General features: G+C 49.7%; 1 protein-coding gene across 1 annotated transcript in view; it reads right to left on the minus strand.

Moving 5' to 3' along the window:
* CACNA1E (calcium voltage-gated channel subunit alpha1 E) overlaps window positions 1-22,923 on the minus strand; it is a 345,678-nt gene that overhangs the window by 28,153 nt on the left and 294,602 nt on the right. The window contains 12 exon segments of the mRNA XM_032463593.1: window positions 566-731; window positions 1,287-1,378; window positions 5,584-5,649; window positions 8,686-8,811; window positions 9,526-9,609; window positions 13,200-13,310; window positions 13,981-14,145; window positions 14,961-15,162; window positions 16,018-16,155; window positions 16,670-16,830; window positions 19,161-19,257; window positions 20,912-20,923. Of these exon segments, the coding sequence (XP_032319484.1) occupies window positions 566-731; window positions 1,287-1,378; window positions 5,584-5,649; window positions 8,686-8,811; window positions 9,526-9,609; window positions 13,200-13,310; window positions 13,981-14,145; window positions 14,961-15,162; window positions 16,018-16,155; window positions 16,670-16,830; window positions 19,161-19,257; window positions 20,912-20,923 (1,420 nt within the window).

Raw genomic sequence — 22,923 nt, forward strand, 5'->3', positions numbered from 1 at the left:
GTACCACTCAATACTGGCTAGTGCCCAAAGCAGTCCCAGCCTTACAGTCTATCCAGCTGGCCAAAGGCCGCCAAACGTGGAGGCGTAAGAGAGAATCGCATCTCTGACATTGTGTGCTATCATGATTCTACCGTTACCAATGCTATCAGCCCCTTATATTTTCAAGGTATGTTTTCTCAAACAGCTCAAAGGCCTCTAAAAGAGAAGATATTCTTAGCCCTGTTGGTAAGATAAAATGCTGGAGGTACAGAAGAGAAAGATTTACTCTGGGTCACAACTGATTCGGTGTGACATTCAATGCTCCATTCACTGAACCCTCCCCGACTCTTATCTCTTCTCCTACAGCCCCTCCCTAGAAGCAGCAGAGGCTTTTCCCAGACACGGAACGTCACCCGCCAGCGCATCTGATAAGCCTTCTGGCCTCCAAGAGCTCTCTCTCGAGGAAGACCTTTTTTTTCGAACATGGACTGGAGTGTATGACTGAACGGACACCGAAGGGAACCCATCTGGTCGGCAGAGGGGCGGGCTGGGCCACTTCTCAGGCCAGGAGCGCAGCGCTGCTCACCAGGAAGGAGCAGAAGAAGATGAAGGAGACAAAGTACACGTAGGCCAGGTCGGTGCCGCAGCGCTCGCTCTCGCTCTGCCCCGACGGCGCGGTGGTGTCCGGCTCACAGCCTTTCTCCCCGAGGCACGACAGCATTATCTCCTGCCAGGCCTCCCCGGTGGCACTCCTGAGCCCAAAAGACAACTCGGTTACTGGTGGCAGGTTTCCCCTTCCCGATTCGCCCACCCCCTCTCCCACCCTGGCCCTAGGCGCCTTCTGTGCCCGGTCAGCCTCCTTCTGGTGCTTTCCACCCCACGACGGGGAGCACCAATGAGGTCTCTCTTGGGTTCTGCCGGTTCGCCCACCGCTTCTCCATCTTTTGTTGGCAGTGGTAGAAAGAGCGGTGGGTCTCTAAGACCCCACACAAATCTGGCCACCCAGGGTTTCAGCCCGTAAATGGAATTTGGTCTGCAATCCATCCTCACCTGCCCCTTCTCAGAGCCCCGTGGGACATGCTGACGTGCAACTTACAAACTGACCCTGGAGTCAAAGATGTGGCAGAAACTTTCTAGTGTCATCAGAGCAGTTTTCTGGAGGCCTTGCCCCCACACCCTACCATCTACCCTGATGGGAGCAGAGCCAGCAGAATGAAGAGACAAAGGCGGATGGGAGGAAGAGGTGGGCCAGCTCTGCGTCCCTCTGGCAGGAGCGCTCCAGCCACCGCAGTCACGTATCCAGGTACCTGAAGAGGAGCATGAGGGACCCAAAGAAACTCCGGAAGTTGTTGTGCCGGTTAATATGACTCTCCTCGTCTAATTTGATGTTTCCAAACACCTGCGTGAGGAAAACAACAGAAAGCCATGAGCACTGCTGAGCAGTGTCACGTGCCCAACACGCGGTATGAGACGCACCTGCAGGGTTGGCAAATTCGCACGCATGGCTCCTCCCGACGGCCCAACTCTGAAGCAGACAACTCAAACCCAGAGAGGCTGGGGGACTCCACACTCTTGGTCTGATAAGCAGGACTGGTTACATTTTCCAGCGAAGCAAAGAGGATGAATGCTTGCAGGGACCAGAGAAGGCAAGATCTTTGGAGTCAGCCTGCTTATATGTCGTTCCTCCCACTCCTAATCTGGTCTTTTTATCTTCATGATAGCTGTTCACCACGGTGCTGACCATGGTACTAAAGCCATCTGTCAGAGATATTAGCCTGTAATAGGAGTGCAGGGAATGCATTGCCCCCCGCCTCCCTGCCTAGGGTGGTAATGTGATGTCTCAGGTTATGAGAACATTTGTATTTGCAGAAGATGTGAGTTATTCCTTAGGCAGATGCTGCCCTGGAATTTGCAAGCAGTTTAAGTCAGAGAGGGGGCATCTCTGCCTTCCTGGGGTGTGTTCCTATTCAGGGATTCACAGCTCAGAAGTCTGGAACAGCGGTAATCCAGAGTCCATGAGAATGAACACACCACCAAGTCCAGGCCAACAGGATGAAGAAAGTCAGCAAAACTGGACACTTGGAAAAGGAAGAAAGAAAACAGATTTGGGCAGATCTGGCTATAGTGTGCTAACTAATCTGCTGTTGGCTGCTGGGCTTAGAATGCGGTCACTGTGCAAGTTCACATGGAAAAAGAGGGACAACGCAGAGACCTTTATACGCAGTGAATACTCATCGAGCCAAGGTCGATACCACGGGTCTTTGGATGGCACGGGTGCCCTTACATGTGCACCTGCCTCCCCAGCCACATTTCAGATCTCAGGATCTACTCTCACACATCAACTGAAGGCTTACAGGTCACCCTTCCAGCCTGTTGAGACAACGTTCAGCCTGTGTTTAACACGCTTCAGTTTCTCTAATATATGCTAAATGGAACACGTTTCCCCCCCGCCAACAGTGTTTAGAATGTGCAATTGATGAACAGTCTCTGCTCTTTTGCTCAAATAACTCCCACTGACACCTGCTCGGGGAATTTGTTCTCAACACTATTTTTCAAAGCCTAAATATTGCTTGTCTCTCAGGGAGAATGGAGTTGGCAAACTTGGCAGCACTGGGGGAGCTGGGGAGGAGGAAGGGGCCCCGGTCAGACAGGTAGCAGCGCCGACAAAATCCTACCCAAACCATCGAATCTGGTTCTGGACACCCCAGGTGGAAGCTGTCATATAGCCTTGCCTGTCTTCATAGCTGCGTCTGTCTTTTCACCCTCTTAACTCAGAATCCATGATTCATCCTTGATTCATCACATATACACAACTTAGTGTTTTTTCTCCCTGTGACACTCCTGAAGCCATCATTAGTTGTCATGATTGTCTCAAATACCTTATCCAGTCATGAAGCAGCTTGGAGGGTGCAATGGGATTTTACCAAAGGTACGTGTGTAACAGTCAAGGAGCCCAAAGCCAGAAATGTACATTTATTATGAAGGTGGTCTTTAAATTTTTCACCATTTTTTTTTAAAGCTTTTTCACTCAGTCCTTGACATTAACCCAAATCTCTAACATCAAAAGGAAAGGATATGGAAGAGAAAGAAGGTTTGCTGAGACCCATCAGAAAACTTAATTGAAGTATAGGCTTAAATCCGTTTTCACTTGAGATCACAGAACTTTAGACCTGGAAAGGACCTGCCAAGCTATCTATGCAGCTCCTTTGCTGCACTGACGATGGTGTTAAGGCCCAGAGAGGCTCAGTGACTTGACCAAGTTTGTGCAGCTGGTCAGTGCTGGAGGTGAGGCTTTCAGGCTAAGGACCTGTCGCCCCAGGGCTCTTTACCAAACCCAGCAAATTACTTCTTTCTTCTACCTTCAGATTCCTCTGCAAAGCTCTCTTCTTCCAAGAAGCCCTAGAAAGTTCAGAACAAGGGTTCTTCTCAAAGATACTTCAGTTGCCACTTACATCTTTCCAATGCATGTCTACTCTCTCTTTGTTTTTCTGTGTATAGATCCCTTGGCTTTGTCATGACTATACAAGATACAGCCGTTCTAGTCACAAGCTAGGTGTCTGCTCTGTGCGTGGTGTGGGGTCTCTGTCACAGACCAGGCTGAGGACGGCCAGCTTAAGGTAAGTCATGGTGGGAACACCCGTCATGTCTTGTTGGAATGGATAGGAGTGCTCTTATTTTTTGGAAATAAGTCTAAGGGCAATAAAGTATTACATATTACAGTTATTGTAAATATTGCAATTTCATAACAGCTCCCACCTCCCACTAAAGGGTCAAAGAAATACTTGGGTTTGCATGTGGGTGGGAGGGGAGACAGCACAGAGAACACATAGTACAGGAGGAACGTGCGCTGCCAAGCAGGCAGGGCTGACTTTAGATCTCAGCTCTCCCACTTACTATCTGAAATCCTGAGTGTGTTACAAGTTACTTAACCAAGTAAGCATCAGTGGAGACAATGAAACCCACCTATAAACATTCACATCACTCCTGAATATGTTAGTCACATATTTGTGTGTGTGTGTGTGTGTGTGTGTGTATATAATACATATATTTGGGGTGGGGGAGAGAGAGAGAATGGGAGAGAAAGGGAGGCAGGAGTGGGTAAGAACATATATTTAGCACAGTGTCTGGGACACTCAGGAATTCAAGTTACTGTAAATAGTATTCTCATTATCAGCAGTATTTGGAACAGGTTAGTATTGGAGTTGGTTTTATTCTAGTTTATTTTGCTTGAAGATGAAAAGGGGGTAAGAACCATTTTAAGCATGGATCCAAAAAATCCTTAATTTAATCAAGTTTCATTTGGCTGTTCAAGAACATTTTAATTCTAGAATCAAATATTTGAGAGTTAGAAGGGACTTAATAGAAGTCATCAAGCCAATCTTCCACTTCTGCTGGGATTCAGCTTGCTACACACCCCTGACATCATCGTTAAATCTCTACCGAAATATCCTCTGTGAAAGAGAACTCATTACTTCTCAACCAAGCCGCACACTTTGACATGTGACATTCTATTGTATTTTTGGAGAACCAAACCCTCCAGTAATGGGATTAGAAAATGAACAAAATTAGGGGATGCAGGCAAGATAGAGGAGCAAAAAGAAGGCATTTCAGAGAGGTGCTGGAAAGGGCTGCGGATACAGCCAGCCGGCGGCTGGGGGGGGGGGGGTGTGTGTGCAGTGGCTCCAGATGGCAGGCCCCATTGAGAAGGCAGCTGGCAGCCCAAAGGCAGCCTGACTGCAGGAGACCGCCACTTGGCTGAGGCCCTATGCTGGGGTTTAGCCTCCACATCTCCAAGTCGGAGAGTCTGCCTCCCTGTGCCCGGCAGAGAGCCTATGTATCCGCCTAGGATAGTTGTAGGATGTGCCTGTAGGATGTGCTGCCGGCTCTTTACAGGAGTTCACCCCCCACAAATGGCAGTTGCCTTTGAAGACTGTTTGGCCTCTGCTGCTCAGTGGGCCTCTGGTTACCTACTTCTCAGTTCCGCAACTGGAAAGGGTGTGGTAACCAAGGGGAGTTGTCCAGCAACTGCTTTGAGATGGACTGGCTGGAATGTGGCCGGTGGGTTTCCTTAGGGTCGGGCACACTGCCAGGAACTCTGAGTTGTTCCCGGTGGTGGGACTTAAGAGCATAAATCTCTGCCTTGGGAGACATAACTCACACACATTTGTGTTGCCGTACACAGGAGAACAACCACCTGATCTTTCAGGGTTACTCACACATGGGGGTATCCTGAGATCCGGATCGTCAAGGGCCTCACTCTCTCCTCAGTCTCCCGGGGACCCCTCTGGCTAAGAACAGTGGTGTCACCTTGGCTGGAGTTCTGCTTTGTGCCCACAGAAGTCCAGCTGCATGTGAGGCAGTGCCATGATCTGCCAACCTCAGAGGCAGCCCCTGTATCAGACCACCCTGAACACCTGGGCAGGTGAGCGGGGAACCCTGCATACGTGAATTTCCAAGGTCACATTGCATCAAGATCTTGGGAGCATGCCACTGGGCAAGAAGGAATTCTTTAAAGCACCTTCAATCCTGTGTGCTCAGGCTGGAAAGCCAGACACCATCTGAGCAACAACTGTCCCCCACCAGGCCCCCGATGCGCCCGCTCACCTGCATCCCAATGATGGCATAGATGAAGAAAAGCATGGCGATCAAAAGGCAGACGTAGGGGAGGGCCTGGAAGGAGAGCAGACACACATGGACCGTGAACTCCAAGGCAGGCAGTTCCAGGATCAACCACCTGCAGTCCCAGGCAGTACAAGAGCTCTTGCCCTGAGGCTGAGCTAAACACAGGGCCAGGACTCTGCTCCCTGGGGCCGTTCTATCTCATGGTTCCATGCTTTTTTTTTAGATGTCCATGTCCTCTGACAGAGATGTAAGCTGTTGGACCCAGAGAGGCTTGTAAATTCTCATCTGTCAGGAATATTCCCTCACCCAGAAGCAGAGCCCAAACCTCCAAGGGAGAGCTGGGGAAAAGTCCCAGGCTTGGGGTTCATCCCACTCTGCATGCAGAGTGTTAATCACCTGGGCAACTGTGATGCAAATTACACAGCAAGCATCAAGCTTTGGCTCCCAAGTCCCTGTGTCACCCTTCCCACTCCCTTGCTCAATGTGAAGCTCGTAACAGAGGCCTCTGGGCAAAAAAATCAAACAGCTGGGGTCTCAGTTGTTGGTCAGTTCCTAGAAGTCTTCCTTCAAACTCTGATGAAACATCTCTTCCCAATGGTTAAGCCTCCTGACCTTTTATTATGTGTCCTGCAAAATTCCAAAAGGCCTTTCAAAGTGTGAGCCACCACAAAACCCTGCCACAAAGCCACGTGGTGTCAGATTCCACCCTGTGCAAGCTAACTTCCACTCGGGGATGATAACACATGAATGACAGAGGTGAAGGGGGCCCATGCAGGAGACAGAGGGCGTGGAGTGGTCCTTGGTGGCTGGGGGAGGATGGAGACATAGGGCAGCTTGGTTTGGGGGCCAGCATGGCCACTCTAATTCTGGGGTGACCTCAGTGTTGACACAGAAGCCCCTATTCTTCACCGGTAAGCTTCCCTGGCAGGCGGTGCAACTCCGAGTCTCCACTCTACCTTGAGTGTGCACAACACAAATCCCAGGAGAGCAATTGAAGGCTTGCAGACTGCGCGAGCAGGGCAGAGCTTATCAGCAGAGCTAACTAAATGAAGAGCCCTGGAGACTTCTACAACCTGAATAAGGAGTAACATTAAAATGCAATGGAAAGGCCGCGGGAGGACCCTGTCTCCTGTGACGTGCTGACTCCCAAGGCCTGTGGCAGGAGTGGCTGCATATTGAGGGGCCGTGAAGACACCCTCTGCTGAGAGGAGAGGGTAGGGAGGCAGGCCTCGCCCCTTCTGTCACCTTCTGCCTTTTACTTCCTGCCCTTACTCTACCGTCTCCACCCCAACGGCCCCAGCCCCTAGTACGTCTCTCCCTACCCCCAGCTTTGGGGAGAGGACCAAAGACTCGTCCTGATCTCTTTTCTTGTCATGTTATAAATTCCAACACAAAATAAGGAAGAGAGAGAGGAACGGAGGCGGGGTCAGTGGTGGAGAACTGGGTGGTGCCTGGGGCGTGCGGTACTGGCGGTGGCAGTGCTGTTCGCACTGTGCGACTCTCGGCTGTGTGTTTGCAGGGGCAGCTTTTGCTAAACCAACTTCAAGAAAACAACGTCCACACTGTGCCCCAGGGCTGTTCCGAGAAGGAAACACCCACGCTTCACAGTGTCACCTGGAGGCAGACTCACACCTGTCTCCACTGTTCTCTGTTTACTGGAATAAGCCATTTGGCCATCAATTTTTGACATGCTTTTCCTTGCCCTCAATAGTATACAGTTTTACAGAGAAGCAGTGATCATGATAACATGACAAGCTGACACAGATTTCTTCAGAGACTCACTAAGCACTGTAACTTGTTGGGTAGGCTGTGAAAAAATGGTCCAAGAGCACCTTGTGCTTCAAATTCTACACCAGATTCTCCTGAGACTCAAATGGTCAATTCCTGCTATGGTTTTAGACTTCTCCTCTGTCATTTAGCTTTGGAAAAAATAGTTTTCATTGAGGTGAGGCCTCTGTGGGAGTCATCACATCAAACAATTACTCTGAATACAATAAAAATGTCAATATTGCTCATAGGAGCCTGAATATCCTTGCAACCGGTCTCACCTCTCAAATCCCACAGACCTTGATGGAGAAGTAAATCAGTGATGAAGGTGTGGGGTGTACTCCCTTTCAAATGATGGGAAACCATGAATTCACTGACCTGCCTTCTTTAGTTCAATTTGTAATTAAAATACATAAATAATTAAAATAAAGAAGGCAGGTCAGTGAACTCATGACTTCTCATCTTTGAATCAATTTCACCAAATGTATTTTTAAAATACATTCTGAAAACCTGTTTTTATAAGAGGAAAATATTAGGCTATCAAAAAGCACTGATGCCCCTCAAACCTTAAAAACAAACTAATTACAAAAAAATTAATTATAATATTTGCTAGAGTGCGAAGATTTTTAAATATGTTTGGAAAACTCCTTTTACTGGAAGTCTCCACCATTAATGTGGGTCTCAGGTACCAATTTTTAACTTACACTTATTACATATATACCTCTTATGGCCCCATGAGACCATTCAAAAGAAGCCCACCATATTAACCTTGGGCAGACGTCCTATTAGTTTGCAGGACACAGAGGTGACCACCAGCATGCCATACATTCAGTGGTTCAGGAAAGACACACTAATGAAGACATGAGTGGGACTGGTATGAATAATCCTGCTATAAAACACAACTCAAGGAGTCCTTTGAAATGCTGTTCTGTGGAATAAAGCCACGGACTGAAAACGCAGAGGATGTGTGACTCCAGGTGGCTGGCTCTGCCCATGGACGGAGTTGCTCAGGACACCTTGGAACACCCGGAGAGGGAACAGCCCTCATAAAACAAGCCCCCACTCAGTGGACAGAGAAGACAACTGAGTTACACAGATGAGGTGTTCGAGAGTGAGATTCCAGCCAATTAGCTGTGAGCTGCCCGCCGCCTGGCTGAGCTGTGCTGTAATGAAGGACTGCTGGGTTTACTGGATGCTTCTGACAACACCCACGTGCAGAGGCGAGGGCACCTGTGGAGTGATGCCACGTGGCCTGTGTGCTGTCTGACACGACAGGGCCCCCGCAACCCTCAGCGAGGAGGAGCTGGTGCCCTTTACCTTGAAGGACTGCACGAAGGTCCAGAGTAAAATTCGGATGGTGTAGCCCTGGCGCAGAAGCTTGATGAGGCGGGCGGCTCGGAAGAGCTTCAGAAAGCTCATGTTGAAGCCACTGGTGTTCACCAGCTGGTGGACCAAAAGAAAACGTATAATTACAAAAGTGACATTATGGTCATTTAGAAAATCTAAGCACTAGTATTTGTGCATTTATCCTTCATTCAGATCATAAAATTGAACACAGATTCCATCTTTCGTTTCTAACCCCATCTCCAGCCGACAGCCCCCGGGAGGACCATCTCTCTAGGCCTCCCAAGCCTGCCCTCAGTTCTCAGGTAGGAAGGTATGAAAGTGCCCTGGGAGGGCACCCCGCACTCAGCTGACAAGACCGGGCTCCCTCATCTTCTGTAAGCGGTCCTCACTCTGCACTTGGATGCCAGAGAGCAGACCAGAGAACCCCTCCAATGTTCAAAGAGCTGTGATGAGCAATCCGCGTCTTCTTTAGGATAAACAATTTCAGGTCTCACCACTCTGAGGGTGAAGATCCCGTGTCTCTTGTGTGCCTCCCAGAGTCCAGCAGAGCACTGTGCTCACTCGGCCTCTCTGGCGCCCTCTGTCCCACTCGCCGTCTTAGGGGCTGCTACCTGAGTCACGCAACTGGAACCAAGCCTTCCAAGAGATCCAGCGCCACTTGGATATTTGCATTTTCTGGCAAAAGCTTAGGAAGTGCATGGGGGCTATGCATTTGGTTTGAGGAGTTAAAAATGGGCTGAATGTGCAAAGGATTTTTTTTAATGCCACTCCCGGGCCGAGCTTAAAGAGAGGGATCTAGGCGCCACTCACCTTGCTGTCTGTCAGGATAATTTCTGTGATGCTGCCGATCACGGTGATGAAGTCAAAGATGTTCCAGGTGTCTCGGAAATAGTTCTGCGAAGGGGATTCAGTCATGGGAGCATCGGGGGAGGAAAAAAAAAAAGAAAACAAGGGGGAAAAATGGAGAAAAGACATCTTTCATTACATAACTCTGTCACTTGGAATTAAAACTTGTCAATTCAAGTACAAGTTCCTTCTAGCTTTGGCTTTCGTATCCTCTTTCTCACCAGAAATGCTGTTTCTCCTTAACTAATCTGAGATTTCTCCTTTGGGTAGGTGTTGCGTCATTATTCGGAGATCTTGTTTTTGAAGCTGTCGCTAAAAAGCTACATAAAATATATGTAAGATTTTTTTAAATGGAATATTACATAAAAATACGTAAGAAAGGGATGTGTGGCCTAGAACATTATGACACCCAAAAAAGAAAAAGTCATCATTGTCACCCACAAGACAGTAGAATGATTTACAACATTACTTTAAGGTTTTCCATAACGGTGGCCTTTAAATTATTTATATAGTATCGTGTGACCCTACAGATAGACAGCTCTGACTTGCAACTTTCAATAAAAGTCACATAGGCGTCCTAAGTGACTAAAAATCAGAGATGTACCAAAAATCTCTTCCTGACTCTGCTGAGCCTTTTCAAACCAACTGCTGATCAGCAATGAGATGAACAAACCCATCTTTCCATTCCACTCTTTCTCTGCTCTGCTCCACCTTTTGAGGAGGTGTAACTAAATAAAACGCAAGGAAGAGGCAATAAGACGAGTGGGTTGAAGGAGACAGAGAAATACAGGACCTGGATGATGCACCAACCAGGTAACGTCCCGCTTAATAGAGAAGGGGGACTCTGCTCCCATCTCCAGGGTGCAGGCAAACACAGACCTTAGACTACATTCCTTAAAAGAAACTGGACGATTGGGTACCCGAAACGTTACCCACTTGCCCTTGAGGAGCACCTCCCATAAGAGACTCTCTGAGCACGGTGCAACTTACACCCTCTCCCATCCTGACAACTGGCAGTAGTGAGTCCTTACTACGTGTGCCAGATTCTGGGCCAGGTCCTTCCCTGGCATGCTTTCAGTTCATTTATTCCTCCCATGGATCCTCCAAGTGGGTAGTGATAAATACCTCATGCTCATAAAATACTGAGTGGTAGGAGTGGCAAGACGAGTGGGAAGAGATACGCAATAGAGAGGGAGAAGGAGTGTAGGGAGAGAGAACGTACGCTTAACGAGCGTCTTGCAGGACCAGACGCCTTGGTATGTTCCCTGACTGGACACACACACGGTATCTAAGGCTAGAGGGCAGCCCTGTTACCCTCCTTCTATGAATGAGAAAACTGAGGCTTCAAGACGCCTGTCTGATTCCAAAGCCACGAGCACCTGCCAGGCATGGAGAGAAACCAGGCACACAGCCTCACGACCCACTTCTGCAGAGGAGACCTACTCCTTCAGGAGTGGGGCCAGGTCCCCAATTCTCAGGGCTCTCCTAATCCCACCCTGGGGTGAGCATCCGAATTCTTGGATAGATCCAAATACAAGAGCCAGAATATGAATCTAGACTTCAAGAGGACAGAAGCCCTGGATCCCAGCTGAGAAGACTTGACAATATGGTGTGGCCGAGCCCAGCCCAGTGCAGTCCAGACTAGTAGATCATGGTGGACAATGTGAGGGCTTTGAAGTCAGACAGACCAGGATCTGAACCCTGGCGCTGCCTTCTTGTGACCTTGTGCAAAGCACTGAATCTTCCTGAGCCCGAGCTCACCAACAAAGGAGGAAAGCACCTAATGCCCATCTAACAGAGTTGTTATGAAGCCAAAACGAGTCATACGTAAAGCATTTGGTATTTAGGAGACAACCAATGTGTGTTAACTCGCTCCCTGTTTCTTTTTCCTTCTTCCTTCCTTTTTTATTCCCATTCCACTTTCCAGGTCTATTGCTTTTTACTGTGTAATCGTCAAAAAGCGACACAAGTTTTTCTGAACGTCAATGTCCTCATTTAAAATAACAACAACAACAAAAATAATGACAGTCTCCGCCAGGCCTGTTTCAGAGTCACTGAACACGTCTGACAGCACGGTACACGTCAGGGAATTCTGAAGTCCTGCAGCGCCGTATCAGTGAAAATTCAGGGTGAGCGGTGCCTTTTATGGTGTGAAAATGCGTGTAGACCTTGAATGAAAATATGGGGGTGAGGGTGGGAAGGAGGCAGAGGGTGGGAAGGAGGCAGAGGGTGGGAAGGAGGCAGACTCTGGGGCCGAATCATCTAGCTAAGCTTCTGAGTATGTATTCAGCAGCCGCCATCATCAGACACGTAACTGGGGACTTAAGTCACAGACAACTGTCAATACGACAGCCACGTCATCAAGACGCAGAGAAACACTTCCCCCTCGTGGCACCGCTTCCCCTCCCCTGCACCCCAGCCCAGGGCTAGGCTATTACAAAGGCTTCCTTGACGGTGTGGTTTCTTTTCACTTTGTCATTTCCCCAAGTCTCAAAACACTCAAAAGGGAGTCAACAACCCACAATACAGCCAGAGCAATGGGCTCCCTTCAGCTCCTCAAGCCATCAAATCAGTGACTTTTCAAAGAACCACCAGGAGACCAGGAGCAAGCCCCACCATCAGCCCTTACGATCCTCGGGCCAGAGTCCTGGTTCAAGCTGCCGCCGGACAAACCCATAATCAGATAACAGGCTAAGTTTCTCTTCTCGCAGGGAAAGCCACACACACATCTAATTTGAAACGGGAGCTCAAGCTCACACACTGAGTAGGTGTGACACAGCTGTCACGCGGGTTTATCTGCATCCCGCTGATCTCACTGTAAACGCTGAGCCAAGAGTTGAGGGGTTTGGGGACAGAGGATTATTTTGTTTCCAGGACACTGAAGCAAAGGGCTAGGTTTGCTTAATGTTCTCGGTGGCAGATGCGAGAATTTGCCAAACAACTATAATTAGTAGTTGAGGAGAAGTAAAAGGAGGACTCACGGCATGGAAACACAGCCCAACCCGCCTGGAACCCAATTCCAGAAACCCCCTCTCATGCTCTCTGTCCCTCCTTCTCTCTCTCACACACACTTACACACTTCAGAGGTCATTAGCCTTTGTAAGCTTAAGTACTAAATATTCATTTTTATTGGCAGAAATTACTCTTCACGTAACTACAGGGAAGAGGATAATCAGGTACACGCTGTCATCTGCTATGTGCGAGGCTACGAAGGACAGATACTTTCCCATTTGAGTTATAAAATCTTCAGTCTTCTACCAGTAAAGTAGCACCCAAGGCTGATTAGTCCGATCCTTGTCTTATTCCTTACCAACATACAAACCTTACTAAGTTCTAGTGAGACCCAGTGACTGTCACCCCTCGACCACTGACAGAACTTGGCAGCAACAGAGCTGATGGCTACATGAATACGGGGCTGGGGATCTGGTTTCCTTTGCCCCTTCTCATGACACCCTCACACATTGTCTTGTCTCTACAGCAGTTTATTGAGCAGTTGAAACAAGCCCACAATTAGATGGGCAGGTGTGTGAACCGTTTCTGGAACAGTGGTAACCACCCCCCTCTTCCAACAAGGCTGGGGACGTACCCCCCTAAGGAGGGAAGACAAGCACGATGCTGGGATAAATTCCATGACGTACCAAGAAGCCAAATGCAATGATCTTTAGGACACATTCCAGGGAAAACACCATGGTGAAGGCGATATTCAGGTACTTCAGGGCCAGTTCATAGGTGCAGGGAGCAGAGTAGTACTACCAGGAAGAGAAAAGAGGAGAGAAAGAATCAAACCCTAACGGTGAGAGGGTGTCCACGTCACAGAGGCCGGCCGTCTCTCATCCCGGCCCTCGGAAGGCGTGCTGGTGCACGACGGAGGAGGAGAGATGGTCACCGAGCGCTAAGGAGGAGAACGCGTCCTTGGTAACAGGACAAAACAAAAAAAAACAAAACTAGACAGGAAAACCCAGATCATGCCCCACTGAGGTCACTTATTAGGAAAACAGCCAGTCTTCCTAGAGATGAAGGTGGGAAGGGCATAAATACTTTCTACAGTTAATTTCCTTACCATTTTGTAGTCAGTAACTCAAACCTCTCGTGACCCTCTTTTAGAACCCTGTGATCACCCACATCTCCTGGGATCCCTGCCCTTGTCAGAATCTGCCGGTCATCACCAACCTTCAGTTTCAGAGTTACCGGACCGCTGCTGCCTATTTCACTGCATTTTGCCCCAGAGACCCAGAGGCTGGGCGGATGCAGCAGGCAGGATCAAAAAGAGATTCCACAATGGCAGAGGAGGTGAGGAGAAAACAGACTGGTAAGTCGGAGTATTTTCTCAGCATCTCGGGCACACACACGAGTGCTCGGTGAGGGAACAGTCACCGAGGTTCAGCCTGCCCGAGCGCCACCCAGCCACTGTCCTCTCACCTTCATCATCAGCACGACGGTGTTCAAGGCGATCATGGCCATGATGGTGTACTCAAAGGACGGAGACACGACGAAGTGCCAGACGCGGTACTGGAAGGTGTGTCTGTTCTGGGGCATGTAGCGGGTGAGCGGCTTGGCACTGATGGCGAAGTCGATGCACGCCCTCTGTAGGGGAATCACACTTGTGAGCCTGAGCTCAGAGTGCCTTCCCACCTGTGCTCTGGAGCAGGCGGGCTCTCTGCTAGACGGTTAGACTCGGAGGACGGGGCAGGAAGGAGGGCTAGGGCTGGACCAGCAGAAGTAAAAGGGGCAAAAGAAAAGATCCAGACAAAACTACAGGTGAGACGTCACTTTAAATGAACACACAGGACACTAGAGGGATTCTGTCCCACTGGGTCAGAACTTAATGGTTGTTAATAATGTCCTTTTACACAGCATGTGGCTGAGACATTCAGGCAGGGAGACGCCTGCAGTCAGAAGTAACACTCTAGGCCCCTGTGCATTCTTGTAACATTTTATTTGCACTTCTCTTACCTCTAACGACGTCTAGTTCAGTTCTACTATAAAAACAGAGTACAATGTGCCCGTGCGCTTGTTACTAGAAGAGCAGTAATAAGTAAGCAAGTTCCCTGCCCTTACGGGAAAAACACGCCATCGAGGGGCACGGCCAGGTAAGCGGATGTCTTAATGTTGTAACGCTGACTGACATCTTTTACCCCCACATCCAGACCTCGCGCTGCATAAAGGTAGAGACTGCATCTTAAACACCTACGTCCCTTCCAGGTCTCTGTGCATCATACCAGGGCATTACACAGAGGAGTTAAAAAAAAAAAGTTTATTTAAGGACTAATTAGTTAGTCCCATCTTCTCTCTAGAATTGACAAGAAAGTTAAGAACGTTCCGTCTTCCTCCTAACGAGGCTGGCCAGAGAGTCCTTTCCAGAGCCCCGGCTGCCCCACGCTCCAGGCCACTTGTCCTACCTCATTCTTTTCCAGGCTGCACTCCTCCATCATCTTGTCCCCCTGCTCCTGGAAGGTGATGATGATGAGAGCCACGAAGATGTTGACGAAGAAGAAAGGGAAGACCACGAAGTAGACCACGTAGAAGATGGACATCTCCATGCGGTTGCTGCGGCTCGGGCCCCGGTCTTCCTCGGTCACGTCGACGGAGTGCTGCAAGACTCTGGGGACAGACGGAGGGGGTGCGGATGGTGATCGGCAACCTCGGCAGCTGCTCAGACTCAAGGCTCCGTTAGCAGCGGTACCCCCTACTGTATTTCCTTATCTGGCTTTTTAAACTTTGTGGCCCCTCCATGAATCTGGGGTTCCATAACCAAGTTGGTGGAGGTCCAGTGACACCCAATCCACTGCTCTTTCTAGCCCCCGGGCCACCATGCAGCCAACTCCTAAGCACCAGAGTGACTTTTTTATAGTTGAGGTTGTCATAATGAGTACCAAGAGACTCCTGAATTTCTACTTGGCGTTTTGCTGCCAACAGAGTATGCTGCCACCAGAAAGTGGCATCTAAGTAATGGCCAAGTCCCTGAAAAAATCAGCCTGCAGCTACAGGCAGCAGAAGAAACTGCATTCTGTTACCTTCTTCATATGAGGTATGATCACAGAAAGCATCTCTGGGTTCTGCCAGCTCCTCTTTAACCCTCAATCCTCAGGTCCAGGGCCAACTTGGAGGATAAATCAGTCTCTCACAGTTGTCAGGGACTCTCCTAAGGTCCACAGAGCTGTTCGAAACACCTTTGTTCTAGAGGAGCCAGAGGGCTTCACTCAACTCCTCAATCACTGGCTGAAATATTAAGGGTTTCAAATAGTTCCCTGTCTCTGCCATCTCCCTCTCGATTCCTGCCTGAAGGATTTTCATTCCTTCCTCTCTGTGGCCTGTCTCAGCCTGCTCATAACCACTCACTTTCCCTGGAACAAAAACAAAAGGTTCGCCCTGTTCATCTTGAATCAGCTCCTCAAGGCAAGCAGCTGGCCCCAGCCAGCTCCCGGGTAAGCGCGCCAGCTCGAGCCCCGCACTCACTGAGGCCACCCTTCCCCCGTGGAGACGGTGAAGAGGGTCAGCAGGGCCCAGATGATGTTGTCATAGTGGAACTCGTGGCGCTTCCATTCTCGGCCTTTCACCTCCATCTTGTTTTTCTCATGATCGACGTAGTTGCCTCTAAAACCAGCACAGGAATGAAAGAGGACCTTGTCACTCGTGGAAGAGTAAAGAAACTCTGTGGACTTCGATCACGGATGGGAGTCACCATCGGCATTCAAACACAAGGAAGGAGTTTCATTAAAGGCAGTGTATTACTGTGGGATAAAAATGGGATTTGGTGCCCCACAGGCATGGAAGATAAAATCCTAATCCTTCAGTGATCCCACTGCAACCCTGAGCAACTTCCTTCAACTTTCCAAGCCTCAGCTTCTACAACTATGATGTGCAAATGAAACCGGTCTCAAAAGGTCATTACAAAGATTTAAAATTAAAAACCGATGTAAAATGCCATGGACCCCGTCTGACACAAAAGAGGCAGTCAATCAGAATTCAACAACTTCTTATGTTGCCTTTTCCCCAAAAGAGCAATGAAGGTGGGAAGACAGAAAGAACAGACTGTCCACAAAGGGTCGAGCGGACCTCATCGGAGCACACATGACAGAAAGTGAGAGTCCGTGCTGGTGGCACTTACATGCACTCCTTCTCGGTGTCCTTGGAGCTGTCCGTGCAGTAAAAGAACTTGCCCTTGAAGAGCTGAACTGCGATGACAGCAAAGATAAACATGAAGAGCTTATAGACAATGAGGATGTTAAAGACGTTCTTCAAGGAGGTCACCACACAGTCGAAGACGGCCTGTGGACAGAAGCAAAAGCCCGGCCTTGTGAGCCCCCGGAATGGCCTGTGTTTCTGCCTGGAGCTGCGCTGGAGCCAGACCACCACCAGCCAGCCCCACCGAGAAGGTGCCCCAGGAGCTACCACCCTACTGAGAAGGGACATCCAGGGGCCTCAGCCCTGGCTTCCAAGCTGGTCCTGACTGTAGGAACCTACCATTCGGGAGGGGAACACACGCTCTGAATCTGAAAGGAAACCCAAGGCAGAAGAGACCAGATGGTACCAGGCAGCCGAGGGAGTCCTCTGTGGAATCCCATTACGTGCTCTCCACTTAGTGTGAAACACAGACATTTACTGCAGAAAAAGGGGTCCTTGAAATCCTTTAGCCTTTTTCAGGCATTAAATAGCTTATCCTTAACCTCATGTATGTGGTGATAGTCTTAGATTTGATTTATATACTGAGTAGGTTTTGTTTTCCCTTTGCCTTTCTAAATGGATCAGAGAGTAATTAAATAAAACTATCATCTTTGCTCATTTTAATGATGATCTTGTAACAAGTTCATACACTTCCTCCAATTATGTTTGACAGTTCACATAACTGTTCTCTAGCTTCAAGCTGCTGTGAAGGGTACAGATTCAACTGGTGGCAGCAGAGCGGGGTGAGAGCCGCCCCTCTTAGAGCTGGGAGGACCACGTGGGGGGATCAAGGACTTGCACTTCAGGTCAAGGCGGTGGGACTCCAGCTGCACGAGCTATCCTAGGCCCTAAGCGCTGAGAGCTACGTGGGAATTCAACACAGTTGAAGCCATTTTTAGGTTATTTGCTAGGTTTTTAGGTTTAAGCTCACTGGCGAGTCTAGCCCCACAGTGGTGCTACACTTGTGTGCTTGCTTCTTCGCAGCGCTGGGCGAACACTGCCCGTTTAACTCGTTCAGCATCGCAGTGAACGAGTGACACGCAGCCTTACGGAATTCTTGGAGCCACCGACACTGCCCTCAGGTGATGGAGTTGCAGAGAGAGGGGCCCGTGGTTCCTAATGAGTTGGAAATAACCAGAGTGGAGTCGCCTTCTCCAACCTGTTAACGAATCTCATCACGCTCCTCTGGGGGCCCCAGCCTAGCTCAGAGGAGACGAAACCACTGGACCTGGGCTGCAGCAGCGGCAGTGGTGAGACCCCAGGCCTCCCGACCATACTTTGCTGGGAGCGAGGCAGAGAGGAACGGACATCCATGGGCACTGACCCAGGCCAGGCTCTACGTTGGGCCCCCATACTGTGGGAGATGCCTCATCCAGGGCGGAAGGTGGAGAGCAGGCAGTGAGGACACCCTCTTTGGCGCACAAGTACCTTTCCCCGGAATTCCGTGCAGACGGCCAGGGCCCTGGGCTCTGAGCGGACGCCAGATCTCAGCCAGTGAGGGGCTATTCAAAAGTGACTTTCCTGCGTTCTGATGCTTTTGGTAAACCTAGCTGGTTTGCCGCCTGTCTGTAGAAACAGAGGGCTTAAGGGCGGCAGGGGCGGCGGGGAGGGATTGCTGGGGAGGATCAGAGGTTGTGCAAACCCAATGGGAAAGAAGAACTGGGAACACGGAGAGGCCCCTGGTCCCTCCCTGGTTGTGGCTGGCTCTCATTCACAGGATCTGGGGGAGGAGGAACTTTTTTCCCTGTGAGGCTTAGCTTCCTTATCAGTGATGTGGGGGGAGGCGGGTTCAATGTGCTAGCCAACTTGAATGGTAAAGCACCCCCTCTGAGGGCAGGGGGCTCAGGGAAGGCGCCCAGGGGCGGGTGAGCAGGGAGGGCGCTGGCTGGGAGCAGAAGAACCAAGATAACGTTGTCTTGGCAACAAGAACTTTGTTCATGTGAGCTTACTTCCCTTCTCTGCAGCGGCCAAAAATGACTGTGTCCTTGGGCAGTTATTGACCTATCTGTGCCTCAGAAATACAAAGGGTCAGGGCCAGAAGATCCTTTCGTTTTACAGAATTATGAGGAAAGAAACCCTCCCAGGATGCCTGGTCTGATCTCGTGTGCAGACTCCCATGGAGGGCTCCGGCCGCCCCCACTTCACGGCTCTGGGTCCACCTGAATGACACAGGAGGCGCTGGGACAATGCCACACAGGGTTCCTCCTAGATGACCTGGCGCAGCGTGTATAACCCCTCCTGGGTTTGGACTCAGAGGCAAGAACCTCCTTGTAGATCTGGGATATTGGTTATTTTCCTTTCAAACTAAGGCCTTTAGCTCAAGTGGCACAAGCGCAAGGAATATTCCCAGGACGCCTTCCCCCAGAGCAGGCCAGCCGCGGCTGCAGAGAGGACGGAAGAAGGGGGCCGACGGGAAGACCCCTGGCGAACGTCACCTTGAGCTTGGGCAGGCGCTTGATGGTCTTCAGTGGCCTCAGCACCCGGAGCACCCGCAGCGACTTGATCGTCTTGATGTCACGCCCCTTGTTGGTTCTGCAGGGGAGAGGTCCCCGGGGAGTCACAGGACAGGGGAGAGTTAAAGTGACAGTCACACTGCAGCATTAACAACGGCAGGGGAGAGGGTGAGAGAGGTAGGCAAGAGGCCAGAGGAGACTCATTTAGGGAGACCCCCCCCAAAAAAAACACACTCCAGGAAAAATTTTTCAGTGACTCCCAGGGTGCACACACTCATATGCACACACACCCCTGCATGCACGTACACACCCACATACACCCACAGGCACATAGAGAGGCACCCGTGCGCACACGGTAATCAACACGTCCTCTCCCTAACAGCCATCACCACACTGGCCAAGTGCAAATGCAAGGCGGGTGGACTAGGGAACACGACCGTGGCACACTGCAGAGCCTCACGGTGCCTGATCTAGGAAGTCTTCACCGAGGCTCCCAAATGATGTCTGAATTGAACAGGGAGCTACGGTGGAGAGCAAGTCTCATCAGGGGACTCAACCTAGTCCTGTCTTTGGCTCTAGGTTTGTCACCTCTGCACAGTTCATGAGGTCAGGGGAGAGCAGGGTGAGGAAGCCCGGTGGGGGACAGGATACTCGTGCTGTGCTGGGCTGCGTGCTCCAGGGAGAGCATGTCACGCAGGCTTCTTGCCAGGACCTGGCTCACACCCAGATTCTCTGTGCGGCTGGCTCTCCCTGTGGTCCCCTCCCTTTTCCAGCCCCCTGTACCCAGCACAAGCTGCAGAGAGCCTTACAGCGGGAAGAGGCCCGAACCGCAGCCCCTGCCCACCTCCATCCTTGCCCTGCAGCTAACGACCCTCCCTATTCAGCCCCTCAGAAATGTTTCTCCTAGTAGATAAAATACACTTGCTCTCTATTTTTAGGGAGGAAATGAATAAATCGGCCTGCATTTCTCTCTCCACCGTGAGCATCCCGAGATCCTCGCATTCAAGTCAAACAACTGCAATTTGTCAAAGACGCAGATGGTAGGAAATGAGAGTCTAAATAGTGAGCTCAGGCTCTGGTTCTGTCCTCATGGTGGCCCCGATTACCATAACACCAGCTCTCCCAGGAAATGCGAGCCGTCCAGGACATCAGATGGAAGATGCAAGGCTTCCGCCTGTTTTTGACCCTGTCCTTTTTGCCATCCCTACCTCCCCGACGGGAGTTCAGGGGCCCTCTTCTCTTTCATACAAAGCAAGGTAGGAAGACACTGAATGTAACCAAAGAATGCTGACTTTCCCCAGAACGTGAATTTTAAGACCCTCTTCAATGGTTACAGGCCATGGCCGACAAGTCACTTTTACTCAGCCCTAGATCTGCATGTAGATAATCCAAAGTATCACATTGATATCAGTGGCTTTTTGCATCCATGGGCTTTGTATATTTAAAAAACTCTTTTACTCTATTAAGTTCATCTATCTACCTGTCTAAAAGGGCATCAGCCAAGCCAAATATATCTCCAAACCAGAGAGAGTCATCAGCTTCCCAAGAAGGCTTGGTGACCCCTGATTTTTCTCTTCTTGGACAGCCATGGAAACACACCACTCATAGAAACTCACCCCTCCCTTCTCGACGAGCCGGCTCCTTCCCTCCCAATCTTACTTTCTCCCTCCTCCAACCCATCCCCATATATATATTTTTTTACTTCAAAGAAAATTGAAGGAAAAAATATTTACCCCAAAGCATTCCTACGGAGGATCCAAGCAGAAAGCAGGTTAGGAAAAAAAAAGGAGTGGAGAGAAAGGAGATAGTCAGTAAACTTCAGGGAGAGATGAGAACTCGAAAAGGACAACGGGAAACCGGAGAAGCCCAGGTGCCCGAGAGATCCCGCTTACAGCCTTGGCACTTACAGTCCACACGCTGAGGGAGGGGAAGGGCCCGCGCCCTCTGCTCCACACCCACCCCTCCAACCTGGAAAGCCCCTAGTCAAGCATGGGAACCCTGCCTCTAACTAGATGGCATTTCCCCATTTATTCCACGGAGCCTGGTGTAACGGACGTTTTCTAAATGTAGGCTTTCATTTCCAGTTCCTTGGTAGTCTTCAGAGGAACTCTTTGTTTGCAGTGAATTTATACGGAACCAGGCAAGAGGAATTAGGCCATCTCTGGGCCAGAAACCACCTCTTGGGCAAGGCGTCTCCAGTCCTAACGGAGTATCTACGTGTAGGAAGGACTTCATTTGAAGGGGGGACATGCAACCACCGTGAGAGGGCTACTCTGACGTCTCTCAAAAGCGTGGACGGGCCACGGCATAAAACCACCTTGACATACGGGGAGGCGCTGTTTGTCAAGGTCTTGATGTCACCCAAAGGGATGCCCTTTGATAAATTATATGACCATCTGTCCTTCATGCGGCTTGAAGAAATACCATCTCAGCTCTACTGGTGAGGCTTACCCAGGACAAAAACAAAGGTGAGAGCAAAAATAGAAAACATCTGAGATAGAAAGCATGAGAGCTAACTTTTAAAATATGTATTCTGTGTTAAGTGCTTTTAGTGCAACTCTTTATGTGGCCCTCCTGATAACTTTAGGGCCAAGGTGCCAGTGTCTCGAGCTCACAGATGAGATTCTGAGAGGCAGGGCGAGCTGGGACTTGAACTCAGATCTGTAGGCTGCTCAGAGCTCTTGTTCCACACCACTAAGCTTCTGCACCAGCAGGTTTTGGTTCTAAGCTCTGCCAAACACATCACCAAATACCAGAGCTGGAAGGGATCCCCAACATCCACTTAAGGGCAAAGGAAACTGCGGCCCCAGGAAGATGTGCCGTGCATCACACGGTGCGCAAGCTGCAGTGCCACGTGTGAACGGGCTGCTGCTCGGAAGCATCTAGAATTCAGGCTTCACTTCTTAGCTTTTGGTTGTAGCTAAAAAGGGTATTTTTTTTCTCCCTTCCTTTCCTTACACGGTTTAATATACCACAAACCTATGTTACATCAACATATGCCACAGCAAAGACTCCTTTCTAATGACCATTTTATTCAGCGAATGATCCCACATTCAAAATCATATTAACTTTCACTGTAAATGCCAAATGAATGATGGTTTGAGAATTAAACCCAAGGCTTTATAAACCTTAAGTCCCTCACATGATAATCTCCAAATATGCAGAAGGCAGAGGGCCTATCTTCCGCCGAGTTACAACAGGGTCTTCTTACGCATGAGACTGAGCACGTGGTAGGCCAGCCCAGTTTAGCTTCACCCTTCCATGTAACAGCGTTGCCGGAGTCTTGGTATGTCTCTGGTACTGTTCTAGGTGCTGGATACACCGCTGTGGATACAACAAATGAGGTCCCTACTCTCTTGGACCTGACCTAATCTAGTAGGGAAGACAGGCCTCAAGTAAACAAGCAAACAAATTAAAGTATAATTGCAAGCTAAATGCCATGGGAAAAAAACGAAATTATCTGATTGAAAATTTTACCAAAACAACTACACAGGTCACCTTCTTTTCCCCAGGCTACATTCATCTCAAGGAAAGGCTAAGGGAGACCTTTCCATATCCCTGAAATGAGAGAACAGAGTGGAATCAATGGATGGGCAGGTGATCCGGGGTCACACATACCAGGCGTCCAGCTTCTGCTGAGCCTGGGTCCTTAACCCCAAAACTTTGACATCCAGTAGCATCTTAGTGGGTTCTCAGAGGTTCACATTCACAGATGCCCACCGTAGGAAGGAAGGACACACCTGGA

The sequence above is a fragment of the Camelus ferus genome, chromosome 21 (genome assembly GCF_009834535.1).
Source record: "Camelus ferus isolate YT-003-E chromosome 21, BCGSAC_Cfer_1.0, whole genome shotgun sequence".
Classification (NCBI taxonomy): domain Eukaryota; kingdom Metazoa; phylum Chordata; class Mammalia; order Artiodactyla; family Camelidae; genus Camelus; species Camelus ferus.